Source organism: Mus musculus, chromosome 12 (genome assembly GCF_000001635.26).
Source record: "Mus musculus strain C57BL/6J chromosome 12, GRCm38.p6 C57BL/6J".
NCBI classification, from domain to species: Eukaryota; Metazoa; Chordata; class Mammalia; order Rodentia; family Muridae; genus Mus; species Mus musculus.
This window is the reverse complement of record NC_000078.6, coordinates 114,696,959-114,710,436: the sequence shown is the minus strand read 5'-3', so window position 1 is coordinate 114,710,436 and position 13,478 is coordinate 114,696,959. Positions and strand designations below refer to the sequence as shown.

The 13,478-nt window shown below is 39.7% G+C and overlaps 2 gene segments (V, D, J or C) and 1 further gene; all 3 read left to right on the top strand.

Annotated features, from left to right (window-relative positions):
- Igh (immunoglobulin heavy chain complex) overlaps positions 1-13,478 on the top strand; it is a 2,751,187-nt gene that overhangs the window by 1,299,518 nt on the left and 1,438,191 nt on the right.
- Ighv1-19 (immunoglobulin heavy variable V1-19) lies at positions 1,496-1,789 on the top strand. The segment is given in 1 exon segment: positions 1,496-1,789. A coding segment is annotated over 1 exon segment (294 nt).
- Ighv1-19-1 (immunoglobulin heavy variable 1-19-1) lies at positions 5,997-6,290 on the top strand. The segment is given in 1 exon segment: positions 5,997-6,290. A coding segment is annotated over 1 exon segment (294 nt).

Sequence of the window (13,478 nt, the reverse complement as noted above, 5' to 3'; positions counted from 1 at the left end):
GGGACTAAACAGCCAAACAACAAGTACATATGGAGGGACTCATGTCTCCAACTGCATATGTATCAGAGGATTACCTTATCTGCTATCAATGGCAAGGGAGGCTCATGGTCCTGTGAAGGCTCAATGACCCAGCATAGGAGAATGCATAGGAATGAGGAAGGAGTGGACATGTGGTTTGGGGAGCAACTTCATAGAAGCAGGAACAGGTGGGAAGGGATAAAAGATTTGAGGAGGAGAAGCAGGGAAAGGCGATAACATTTGATATGCAAATAAATAAAATAACCAACAAAAAAACATGGTCAGGATGGTGTGAGAGAGATATATTGGAAGATGCCAAGGGAACCACAGCGACAGAGTGGAGGTAGGAATGATCATAGTATATTATTCAAATCATGTAACCACACATAAATGAATACATGAAACATTTGTTTTTAAGGATTTGATGAAGTCATTGAGCATATTTCTTAGGTTCTTCCACATAGGTATACAATCCATAGTTCATGTTTTAACAATGAAGAATATTTCATAGTCTATACCCACACATTGTCAATATTTTTTGTCTATTTTTTTGTTTTTTAGTAAATCTAGATGAACTCTATTTACAAGCTCCTGTGAATGGAGCAGCAATAATCATGGATGTGCAGTTGTCCCTGTAGTAATATAGAGTATCTTGAGTATATTATTTGGAGCTTTGAAGGTGGGACACGGCACATTTGTATTTACTCTTTTGGTGACGATTTAAAACAGAATTTCAAAGTCAGTATGCTATACTGACTAGTATACTCATAACAATAATAAGTAAAGATTAAACATTTTCCACATCACATCCATGTCATTAGTTTTCTCATTTGCCTTCTTCCTTATCAACATCTGACTATGTTCTAATTAAGACATTAAATCTTTTTAAACTGCACTTAGCTAATGGGTATTTCCATCATTACCATCAGCATTATCTTTATCATCATCTTTATCTTCACAAATCATTATCTGTAAATCAAAATGTGAACTTAGCCATAGAGTAGAGCAAATGTGTTAGGGCAAAAACAGATTGAAAGATTTGTCCCTGTAGTTACAAGAATACCAGCAGTGCAGGGCTCACAGAAAATGTATGGGATCCATTTCCTCAGAGAGTTATTGAATTTGGACTAGACCATCCTGCTGCTTGAACTATGTACCTTTAAGTCCTTCCTCTGCAGCTATTCTCCATTTGGATTGGTTATTATATACAATGTCCCCTGCTTGTGACTATGCAAATTACCTAAGTCTATGGTAGTTAAAAACAGGGATATCAGCACCCTGAAAACAACACATGTCCAATGTCCTCTCCACAGACACTGAACACACTGACTCTAACCATGGGATGGAGCTGGATCTTTCTCTTCCTCCTGTCAGGAACTGCAGGTAAGGGGCTCACCAATTCCAAATCTGAAGAAAATAAATGGCTTGGGATGTCACTGACATCCACTATGTCTTTCTCTTCACAGGTGTCCACTCTGAGGTCCAGCTGCAACAGTCTGGACCTGTGCTGGTGAAGCCTGGGGCTTCAGTGAAGATGTCCTGTAAGGCTTCTGGATACACATTCACTGACTACTATATGAACTGGGTGAAGCAGAGCCATGGAAAGAGCCTTGAGTGGATTGGAGTTATTAATCCTTACAACGGTGGTACTAGCTACAACCAGAAGTTCAAGGGCAAGGCCACATTGACTGTTGACAAGTCCTCCAGCACAGCCTACATGGAGCTCAACAGCCTGACATCTGAGGACTCTGCAGTCTATTACTGTGCAAGACACAGTGCTACAAACACATCCTGAGTGTGTCAGAAAACTTGGAGGTGCAGCAAGCTCCCTTGGGACTGACAAGGCTTAGAGAAGGGCCGCTTGCAGATTTGCTTAAATGTAATCATTTGAATACTGTGTTTTTGTGTCTATTTCTTAAAGACCTATTTTTCTTTTTTAGCTTTGCACAAGGCCATCCATGAATTACATGCAGTTTACTAGGATGTCCCTGGAGTACCCCCATGCCTTGTCAATATGGATAACAGTGAACACTTTCCTTGAAAAAATTTCTTCTTTCATAAAACAACAAAAAATGGAAAATGTGATTATATATGATAAAAGTATTTCTGTATTGTGTAAAAAACTTGAACTTTGGAATAGGTGGGAATAAAGTATAATATGAATTTTACCTGTAAAATTCCACCATGGTCTGGGCACACACACACACAAAAAAAAAAGCCCAGGACCAGATGGGTTTAGTGCAGAGTTCTATCTGATCTTAAAAAAAAGATCTAATTCCAGTTCTGTACAAACTATTCCACAAAATAGAAGTAGAGGGTACTTTACCCAACTCATTCTATGAAGCCACAATTTCTCTGATACCTAAACCACAGAATGCTAATCAGTTAGTACTACTGCAATCCTGAATTTACTATTCCTATGTGTCACATGTCATGTTTAGGGTTTTACTGCTGTGAACACAGACCATTTCCAAGCAAGTTTATGAAGGACAATACTAAATTGGGGCTAGCTTACAGGTGTAGAGGTTCTGTCAACCATCATCAAGACAGGAGAGCATGACACCATCCAGGCCAGCATGGTTCCAAGCAGAGCTGAGAGCTATACCTCTTCATCTGACAGATGGGAGCAGAATACTCACTTCCAAGCAACTGAGATTATTATAGCACACACCCAGAGTGACACACCTATTCCAATAGGACCACAACTTATAATAGTGCTATTCTACACTGAGCATTTACATAACATCACATTGATTTCCTGGCCTTCATAGGCTTGTTCAAGCATTTGAGTGTGTGGATGTCATACATAAACAAAGCAAAATGCAAAGTATATTTAGCTCAACTTCCAAAGTTCTTATAGAATATAGTGATCTCAAAAATGTTGACATTCTTAGAAAACTGGGCATAGTACTATCTGAGGACCTAGCTATATCACTCCTGGACATATCCCAGAAGATGCGCCAACATGTAATAAAACACATGCTTCCATATGTCTATAGAAGCCATATTCATAATAGTTAGAAGCTGGAAACAACCCAAATGTCCCTCAAGAGAAGAATGTATACAGAAAATATCAGATATTTACAGAATGGAATACTACTCAGCTATTAAAATCAAGACTTCATTAAATTAGCATGTAAATGGATGGAACTTGAAAATATCATTGTGAGTGAGGTAAACCAGTCACAGAAGAAAACAAATATAGATACTCACTGATAAGTGGATGTTAGCCAAAATTTCAGAATATGTATTATACAATTCACAGACCATATGAAGCTAAAGAAGGAAGACCAAAGTGTGCATGTTTCTGTGCTTCTTAGAAGAGGGAACAGAATACTCACAGGAGGAATTATGAAGACAAAATATGTAGCATAGACGAAAGGAAAGGCCATTCAGAGACTGCCCTACCTGGAGATTCATCCCATATACAGTTGCCAAAACCAGATATTATTGCAAATGCTGAGAAGTTCTTGCTGATTGGGGCCTGATATGGCTATCTCCTGAAAGTCCCTGCCATAATCTGAAAAATACAGAATCAAATGGTCACAGCCAAACCCTGGCCTGAGCAAGGGGTCCTTGTCCCCGGAGTTAGAGAAGGGACTGAAGGATCTGAGAGGGTTTGCAGCCCCACTGAGGGAGCAACCAGCCAGAACATCCTCCCACAAGCTCCTAGGGACAGGACCACCAACCAAATAATACTCATGAAGGAACACATGGCTCCATCTACATATGAGATAGAGGATGTCCTTGTTTGGACCTTAGTGGGAGGAATGGCCCTTGAGCCTGACGTGGTTCAATGCCCCTAATGCAGTGGAATGCTAGGAAGAGAAGTCAGGTATGGGGGTGGGCCTAGAGGAGCACCCTCTTAGAGGCAGGAAGTTGTGGTCATGGGATGTGCCTTCCAGAAAGGAAACCTAGAAAAAGGATAATATTTGAAATATAAATTAATAAAATAACCAAGAAAAGGAAAAGAAAGTCCAAAGTTCAAAGTCTCTTCTGAAAATCATTAAATTACTTAAATTATTTTCTAAGCAAGACAGGAAACCAGCTAGGAAAATTTCAACTCTGTAGCTCCATGGCTAATGTCAAAGCAGTTTTTTGCTCTCCAACTGGTTTTTCATCTTTGTTGACTACAACAAACTTTGTTCTCCTGGGTTGGCTACATACACACACACAAACACACACACAAACACACACACACACTGAAACACACACAGGCACGCACACACACACAAACACATACACACTCATGTACGTACATACACATGGACTTAAATATCTAGACTATCATCTTGTATATGTTTGGACTGAGTGTGGATTACTTTCTGTTGAGCAGTGGACCATGAGAAGAAGCCTCTGATTTTTAGCTCAGCTTGAAGCCCCAGGGACATAGAAGGGACAGTAGGAGCTTTGACTGTTCCTGACAACAGACCCCTGTCATGTAGCTACAGCCCACCATAGAGTTGTGGATATCAGTCACATAAGGGAAGTGGCCCCAAGCACCTCAGCATGTAGATGTATACACATGGAGGGACTTATAGCTCCAGCTGTATATGTATTAGATGATTAGCTTACCTGTCAACAATGGCAGGGGAGGCTCATTGTCCTGTGAATGGTAGATGACACAGCATAACAGAATTCTAGAGGGATGGGTCAAGTGTGGATATATGGTTTAAGGGAGCAACATACAGAATCAGAAGCAGGTTTGATGAGATAGGAGTTTTGTGCAGGGGAACCAGAGAAATGAGATAACATTTGATATGTAAATAAATATAATAACCAATAAAGAAGACTTGCTCATTATATTGTAAGAGAGACATATTTGAATGTCCCAAGGAAAACCAGAGAGACAGAGTGAAGGTAGGAATGGTCATAGTACATTATTCAAATCATGGAACCACACATAAATGAAAACATGAAGCATTTGTTTCTACGGACCTGGTTGTCATCATAGAGCAACTATTCCATGTTCTTATAGATAAGTATACACATAAAGTTCATGGGTTTACCCTGAGGAATATTTCATTGTCTATAAGCCAGACAATGTCAGTGTTTATTTGTCCTTTGTTAGGAAATTAAATGGATTCCATTTCCCAGTTTCAGTGAATGAAGAAGCAATAAACATGGATGTGTAACTGTCTTTGTAATAATATAGAGTTATTTGAGTAGATGTTTGGGAGAGATGTAGCTGGGACACAGCACAGTTTAATTTTCTGTGTTTTGGTGACAATTTCAAATAGAATTCCAAAGTCAGTATACTGCATTAGTGCACTCATATCAATAATGAGTAAAGGTTCAACAATTTCCATATCCATGTCATTAGTTTTCTCACTTGTCTTCTTCCTTATCAACATCTGACAGAGTACTACTAAAGACATTAAATCTTTTTAAACTGCACTTATCTAATGGGTATTTCCATCATTATCATCAACATTATGTCCTTCAGAACCATCTTCATCTTCACAAATCCTTATCTGTAAATCAAAATGTGAACATATCCCTAGAGTAGAACAAAAGACATAGGTCAAATATTGATGGAAAGATTCGTCCATGTAATTACAAGAATACCAGCAGTGCAGGGCTTATAGAACATGTATGGGATATATTTCCTAAAAGAGTTATTGGATTTGGATAGTCCTGCTGCTTGACCCATGTACCTTTCAGTCCTTCCTCTCCAGCACTTCTCCAGTTGGACTAGGTTCTTAAGTAAGAAGTCGCCTGCTCATTAATATGCAAATTACTTAAGTCTATGGTGGTCAAAAACAGGGATGTCAACACCCTGGAAATAACTTATGACCAGAGTCCTCTCCACAGTCCCTGAACACAATGACTCTATCCATGGAATGGAGCTTGGTCTTTCTTTTCCTCCTGTCAGTAACTGCAGGTAAGGGACTTAAAAGTTCCAAATCTGAAGAAGAGAAATGGCCTGGGATGTCACTGATATACACTCTGTCTTTCTCTTCATAGGTGTCCACTCTGAGGTCCAGCTGAAGCAGCCTGGAACTGTGGTGGTGAAACCTGGGGCTTCAGTGAAGATATCCTGCCAGGCTTCTGGTTACTCATTCACTGGCTACTACATGCACTGGGTGAAGCAGAGCCATGGAAAGAGCCTGTAGTGGATTGGACTTATTATTCCTTACAATGGTGATACTGGCTACAACCAGAAGTTCAAGGGCAAAGCAACATTGACTGTAGACAAGTCCTCCAGCACAGCCAACATGGAGCTCTGCAGCCTGACATCTGAGGACTCTACAGTCTATTACCGTGCAAGACACAGTTGTTATAACCACATCCTTTGTGTGACAGAAACCCTGGAGGTACAGAAAGCTGCCTTGGAACTGACCAGACTTAGAGAAGTGTAGCTTGTAGTATTGTTTAGATGCAGTCATTTAAGTAGTGTTTTTTGTGTATATTTCTTTAAGACATATTATGCTTTTTCATCTTTGCAGAACGACATCCATGAATTAAATGCTGTTGATTAGGATGTCCCTGGAGTACCCCATGCCTTGTCAATATGGATAACTATGAACACTTTCATTGACATATTTCTTCTTTCATAAATCAACAAAAAGGGAAACTGTGATTATGTATTATAAAAGTATGTTAGTATTTTGTGAAAGACTAGAACTTTGGATTGGCTGGGAGTAAAACATAATATGAATTTAACGTGTAAATTCCACCAGGTTCTGAGCAAAGAAAAAGCCCTTTCAAAGTATTAAGTCATTACTTCCTATTCAAAACTCCAGAATTTGTAAATGAAGCAGGTCATTTAACTTCCTGCAACACAAATTTGCTTGTAAACCTAGGTATAGTAGGGGTTAATGTGGACCCAGACTTCTTAGTAAAGTTTTGAAGCATCTCATCAGGACCAAGGCCATAGGCAACACAAGATTCTGCAACAGAGTAGAAAAGTACGGTCTTAAGTTTTAAGTGAGTTTTAGGTGTTTTGCTAACTTGCTAATGTGGTCTTCAAGAAGTACCAAGCTTTTAGAATATAACAGGTATTAATATCAGGGTGCAGAGCTGCATCATTTCTGCCATTGTCAAGTTGAACAGTCCTGTGAAGGTGGAGTGAGGATGATTATAGGAACGATGGAAAGGAAGACTCTGAGTCAAAGTTTAGAAATAAGAGTGTTGTTCAGTAAATACTACTGCAATCTGTATTTATTATTCATATGTGTCACATGTCATGTTTAGAGTTTTACTGCTGTGAACACAGAGCATGACCAAGGCAAGTTTATGAAGGACCCCACTTAATTGGGGCTTACTTACAGGTGTATTGGTTCAATTGAGTATCATCAAGGCATGAGATCATGACAGTATCCAGGCAGGCATGGTGCAAACAGAGCTGAGAGCTCTACATTGTCATCTGAAGGGTTCTAGCAAAATACTGCCTTCAAAGAACCTGAGAGTTTTAAAGCCCACACCCAGTGTGTCAGACCTATTCCAACAGGACCTCCTTTAAAATAATGCTATTCGGGGCTGAACATATACAAACTATCACATTGACTTCCTGGCCACCTTAGGCTTGTTTAAGCATTTGAGTACTTGGGTAGCACATGGTCCAACACATTCATAGAAGACATATTCATGATAGGTAGAAGCTGGAAACAACCCAAATGTCCCTCAACAGTGGAATGCATACAGAAAATGAAGTACATTTACAGAATTGAGAAATACTCAGCTATTAAAAACAAGGACTTCATGACATTTGCATGCAAATATATGGAACCTGAAAGTATCATCTTGAGTGAGGTAACCCAATCACAAAAGTACACACATGGTATGTACTCACTGATAAGTGGATATTAGCTGAAAAGTTCAGAATATCCAAGATACAATTCACAGACCATATGAACATCTAGAAGGAAGTCCAAAGTGTGGATGCTTCTTAGAAGAGGGAACAGAATACTCAAAGGAGGAATTATGGGAACAAAATGTGAAGCAGAATCGAAAGGAAAGGCCAACCTGAGACTGCCCTACTTGGAGATCCATCCCAAATGCAGTTGCAAAACCCAGACACTATTGCTGATGTTGGGAACCTCTTGCTGATCAGAGTCTGATATGGCTGTCTTCTGAAGGTCTCTGCCAGAATCTAGAAAATACATAGACAAATGCTCACAGCCAACCACTTGCCTGAGCTAGGTGTCCTTGACAGAGAAGGTAGAGTAGGTACTGAAGGAGGTGAGGGGTTTTGCTGCTCACTGGTGGGAACTACAGTTTCAACAATCCAGAACTCCTCAGCCCTAGAGCTCTTGGGGACTGAACCAAAAACCAAATAATACACATGGTGGGACCTATGTCTATAGCCACATATGAGGCAGAGAATGTCCTTGTTGGACCTCAGTGGGAGGAATGGCCCTTGGTTCTGTGGTTGTTCAATGCCCCAATGCTGTGGAATGTCAGAGGGGTGGGACGGCAGGTGTGGGGGGGGCAGGGGAGCACCCTCTTATCAGCAGGGATTGGGCTGATACAATGGAGGCTTCCAGAAGGAAAACTGGAAAGTGGATACTATTTGAAATATAAATCAATAAACATCCAAGAGAAGGAAAAAAAAGTCCAAAGTTCAAATTCTCTTCTGAGATTCATCCAATTTCCTAACTTTAAGTTCCAAAGCAAGACTGGAAACCAGGCACCTGTGGGCACCATCTTGGGTCCAGGATCCTCAGTGCCTAGTCTGCACAAGTATGTGTGTGGACTACAACAAAGAAAGAGAATTTTAGACCAATTTCCCTTATGATTATTGATACACAAATACTCAATAAAATTCTCGCAACCCGAATCCAAGAACACATCAAAATGATTATCCATCCTTATCATGTAGTGTTCATCCCAGAGATTCATGGATGGTTTAATATATGGAAATCCATCAAAGTAATCTTCTATATAAACAAACTCAAAGACAAAAACCACATGATCATCTCGTTAGATACTGAGAAAGCATGTGACTAATTCCAACACCCTTTCATGATAAAAGTTTTGGAAAGATCAGGAATTATAGGCCCATTCCAAAACATACCAAAAGCAATCTACAGCAAACCAGGAGCCAACATCAAACTAAACGGAGAGAACCTCGAAGCAACTCCACTAAAATCAGAGACTAGACAAGGATGCCCACTTTCTCCCTACCTATTCAATATAGTACTTGAAGTCCTAGCCAGAGCAATTCGACAACAAAAGGACATCAAGGGGATACAAATTGGAAAGGAAGAAGTCAAAATATCACTATTTACAGATGATATGATTGTATATATGTGACCCCAAAAATTCCACCAGAGAGTTCCTAAACCTCAGTACAGTAGCTGGGTATAAAATTAACTCAAATCAATGGCCTTACTTTACACAAAGGATAAACAGACTGATTAAGAATTTAGGGAAACAACACCTTTATCAATAGTCATAAATAATATAAAATACCTTGGTGTGAGTCTAACTAAGGAAGTGAAAGATCTGTATGATAAGAACTTCAAGTCTCTGAAGACAGAAAATGAGGAAGATCCCAGAAGTTGGATAGAACTCCCATGCTCATGGATTGGCAGAATCAATATAGTAAAAATGGCTATCCTGCCAAAAGCAATCTATAGATTCAATGCAATCCCCATCAAAATTCCAACTCGATTCTTCACTGAGATAGAAAGGGCAATTTGCAAGTTCATCTGGAAAAAAAAACTTAAGATTGCAAAAACTATTCTCAACAATAAAAGAACCTCTGATGGAATCATCATGCCTGACATTAAAGCTGTACTACAGAGCAATTGTGATAAAAACTGCATGGTACTGCTATAGTGACAGACAAGTAGACCAATGGAACAGAATTGAAGACCCAGAGATGAACCCACACACCTATGGTCTCTTGATCTTTGACAAGGGAGCTAAAACCATCCAGTGGAAAAAAGACAGCATTTTCAACAAATGGTGCTGTCAAAACTGGCGGTTATCATGTAGAAGAACACGAATTGATCCATTCTTATCTTCTTCTAGAAAGATCAAGTCTAAGTGGATCAAAGTTCTCCACATAAGATCAAAGACACTGAAATTAATAGAGGAGAAAGTAGGGAAAAACCTCAAAGATATGGGCACAGGGGATAAATTCCTAAACAGAACAGCAATGGCTTGCATGGTAAGATCAAGAATTAACAAATGGGACCTCACAAAATTTCAAAGCTTCTGTAAGGCAAAGGACACTGTCAATAAGACAAAAAGGCCACTAACAAATTGGTAAAGGATTTTTACCAATTCTAAATCTGATAGGGGACTGATATCCAATATATACAAGAGTTTGAGAAGCTGAACTCCAGAACTTCAAATAAACCCATTGAAAATAGGGTTCAGAGCTAAACTAAGAATTCTCAACTGAGGAATACTGAATGGCAGAGGAGCACCTGAAAAATGTTCAACATCCTTAATCATCAGGGAAATGCAAATCAAAATAACCCTTAAATTCCACCTCACACCAGTCAGAATGGCTAAAATCAAAAATTCAGGTGACAGCAGATGCTGGCGAGGATGTGGAGAAAGAAAAACACTCCTCCACTCCCGGTTGAAATTGCAAGCTTGTACAACCACTTTGGAAGTCAGTCTGTATTTTCCTCAGGAAATTGGACATAATACTACCTGAAGATCCAGCAATACCACTCTTGGGCATATAGCCAATGAAGTTCTATCTGGTAATAAGAACACCTGCTCCACTATGTTCATAGCAGCCTTATTTATAGTAGCCAGAAGTTGGAAAGAACCCAGATGTACCTCAGCAGAAGAATGGATACAGAAAATGTGGTACATTTACACAATGGAGTACTACTCAGCAATTAATAACAATGGATTTATGAATTCTTGGACAAATGGAGGTACCTGGAGGATATCATCCTTAGTGAGGTAATCAAATCACAAAAGAAGTCATTAGATATGCACTCACTGATAAGTGGATATTAGCCCAGAAACATAGAACACCCAAGATACTATTTTCAAACCACAAGAAAATCAAGAAGAGGGAAGACCAATGGGTGGATACATCATTTCTCCTTAGAATAGGGAACAAAATACCTATGTAAGGTGGTTACAGAGACAAAGTTTGGAGCTAAGATTAAAGGATGGATTATCCAGAGATGACCCCACCTGGGTATCTATCCCATAATCAGCCACCAAACCCAGAAACTATTGCACAATTCCAGAAAGGTTTTGCTGAAGGGACCATAATATAGCTGTCTCATATGAGGGTATACCAGTGCCTGACAAATACAGAAGCAGATGCTCACAGTCATCTATAAAATGGAACAGAGGGCCTCCAATGGAGAAGATAGAGAAAGCAACCAAGGAGCTGAAGGGTGTCTGCAACCCTATAGGTGAAAAAACAATATAAACTAACCAGTACCCCAGAGCTTATATCTCTAGCTGCATATGTATTAGAAGATGACCTAGTTGGCCATCACTTGGTCCCTTGGTAGCACAAACTTTATATGCCCCAATAGATGGGAAAGCCAGGGCCAGGAAGCAGAAATGGGTGGGTAGGGGAACAGGGTAGAGGGAGGGTAGAGGGAAATTTCAGGATAGCATTTGAAATGTATATAAAGAAAATATTTAAAAAAAAGACTGGAGGGCTGGTGAGATGGCTCAGTGGGTAAGAGCACCCGACTGCTCTTTCGAAGGTCCAGAATTCCCAGCAACCACATGGTGGCTCACAACCATCCCTAACGAGATCTGACTCCCTCTTCTGGAGTGTCTGAAGACAGCTACAGTGTACTTACATATAAACAATAAATAAATCTTTAAAAAAAAAAGACTGGAAACCAGGTTGGCAAACTCCAAATTCTGTATCTCCATGGCTAATTTGAAAGCAGTCTTTAGCTCTCCAACTCCTATTTCATCTTTGTTGACTACAAAAAAACTTCTTTCTCCTTGAATGGCTACACACACACACACACACACACACACACACACAAACAAAATTATAGCATCTAGACTTGGATCTTGTATACATTTTGGTCCGAGTGGAAATTAATTTCTTTTGGGATGTGAAACATGAGAACTAACCTCTGGAGACACAAGAGGGACAATAGGAGCTTTGTCTGTTCCTGACACCAGGTCCCTGTCATGTAGCCACAGTCCACCATAGAGAGAATTGTGTACATCAGTCACATAGAGGCAGTGGCATATATCGCTTCCACATATAGATGATTTTTCCCTTTTACACCTAATTATAAATGAGAAATTTTACAGCCAAATTCCACTCCCAATAGGTAAGCAGATGACTTTAAGAGCTTCATTGATGATAATGTACTAACAACATAGATTCAGAGTCTGAGACATTATTCATCCTCTCAATATAAAGGAGAGACAATTTTCACTGCATCTGTGACCTGCAAGCACATTAGTTGCAAGGATATGTTACTGCTGAATTCGCACTGGGCAGCTATAGCTATATATATATATATATATATATATAAACAGCTAAGGCAAGTTTATAATGACAACATTTAATTGGCACTGACTTAGAGGTGTAAAGGTTCAGTCCAGTATCATCAAGGCAGGAGAGCATGACAGAATCCAAACAGGCTTGGTTTAAGCAAAGCTGAGAGCTCTACATCTTCATCTGAAGGGTGCTAGCAGAATACTGGTTTCCAAGAACCTGAGAGTTTTAAAGACCACACCCAATGTGTCAGATCTATTCCAAGAGGACCTCACATTAAAATAGTGCTATTCTGGGCTGAAAATATACAAACCATCACATTGACTCCCTGTCCCGCATAGGCTTGTTCAAGCATTTGAGTCTTTGAGTGGCACATGCACCAATACCTTCATAGAAGCTATATTCATAATAGCTAGAAGTTGAAAACAACCCAGTTGTCCCTCAACAGAGGAGTGCATAAACAAAATGTTGTACATTTATAAAATGGAATTCTATTCAGCGATTAAAAACTTTGAGTTCATGAAATTCTTAGGCAAATGTATGGACGTAAAAAAATATCCCAAGTTAGATAATCCAGTTACAAAGAAGCACACATGGTGCGCACTCATTGATAAGTGGATATTCGCCCAAAAGTTCAGAATATCTATGACACAATTCACAGACCATATGGATCTAAGGAATAAAGACCAAAGTGTGGATGCCTCTGTGTCTTAGAAGATGGTACAGAATACTCACAGGATGAATTATGTGGAAAAATGTGAGCACAGACAAATAGAAAGGCCATCCAGAGACTGTCCTACCTGGAGATCCATCCCATATGCAGTTGTTTAACCCAGTACCTATAGCAGATGCTGGGAAGTTCTTGCTGATCAGAGCCTGATATGGCTGGCTCCTGAAAATCTCTGCCAGAATCAAAAAAAAATGCAGAGGCAAATGCTCACAGCCAAACACAGGTCTGAGTGAGGGGTCCTTGACAGAGGAGTTAGAGAAGGTACTGAAGGAGCTAAGGGTGTTTGTAGCCCCAGGGAGGGAGCTACAGTGTCAACCAATATGA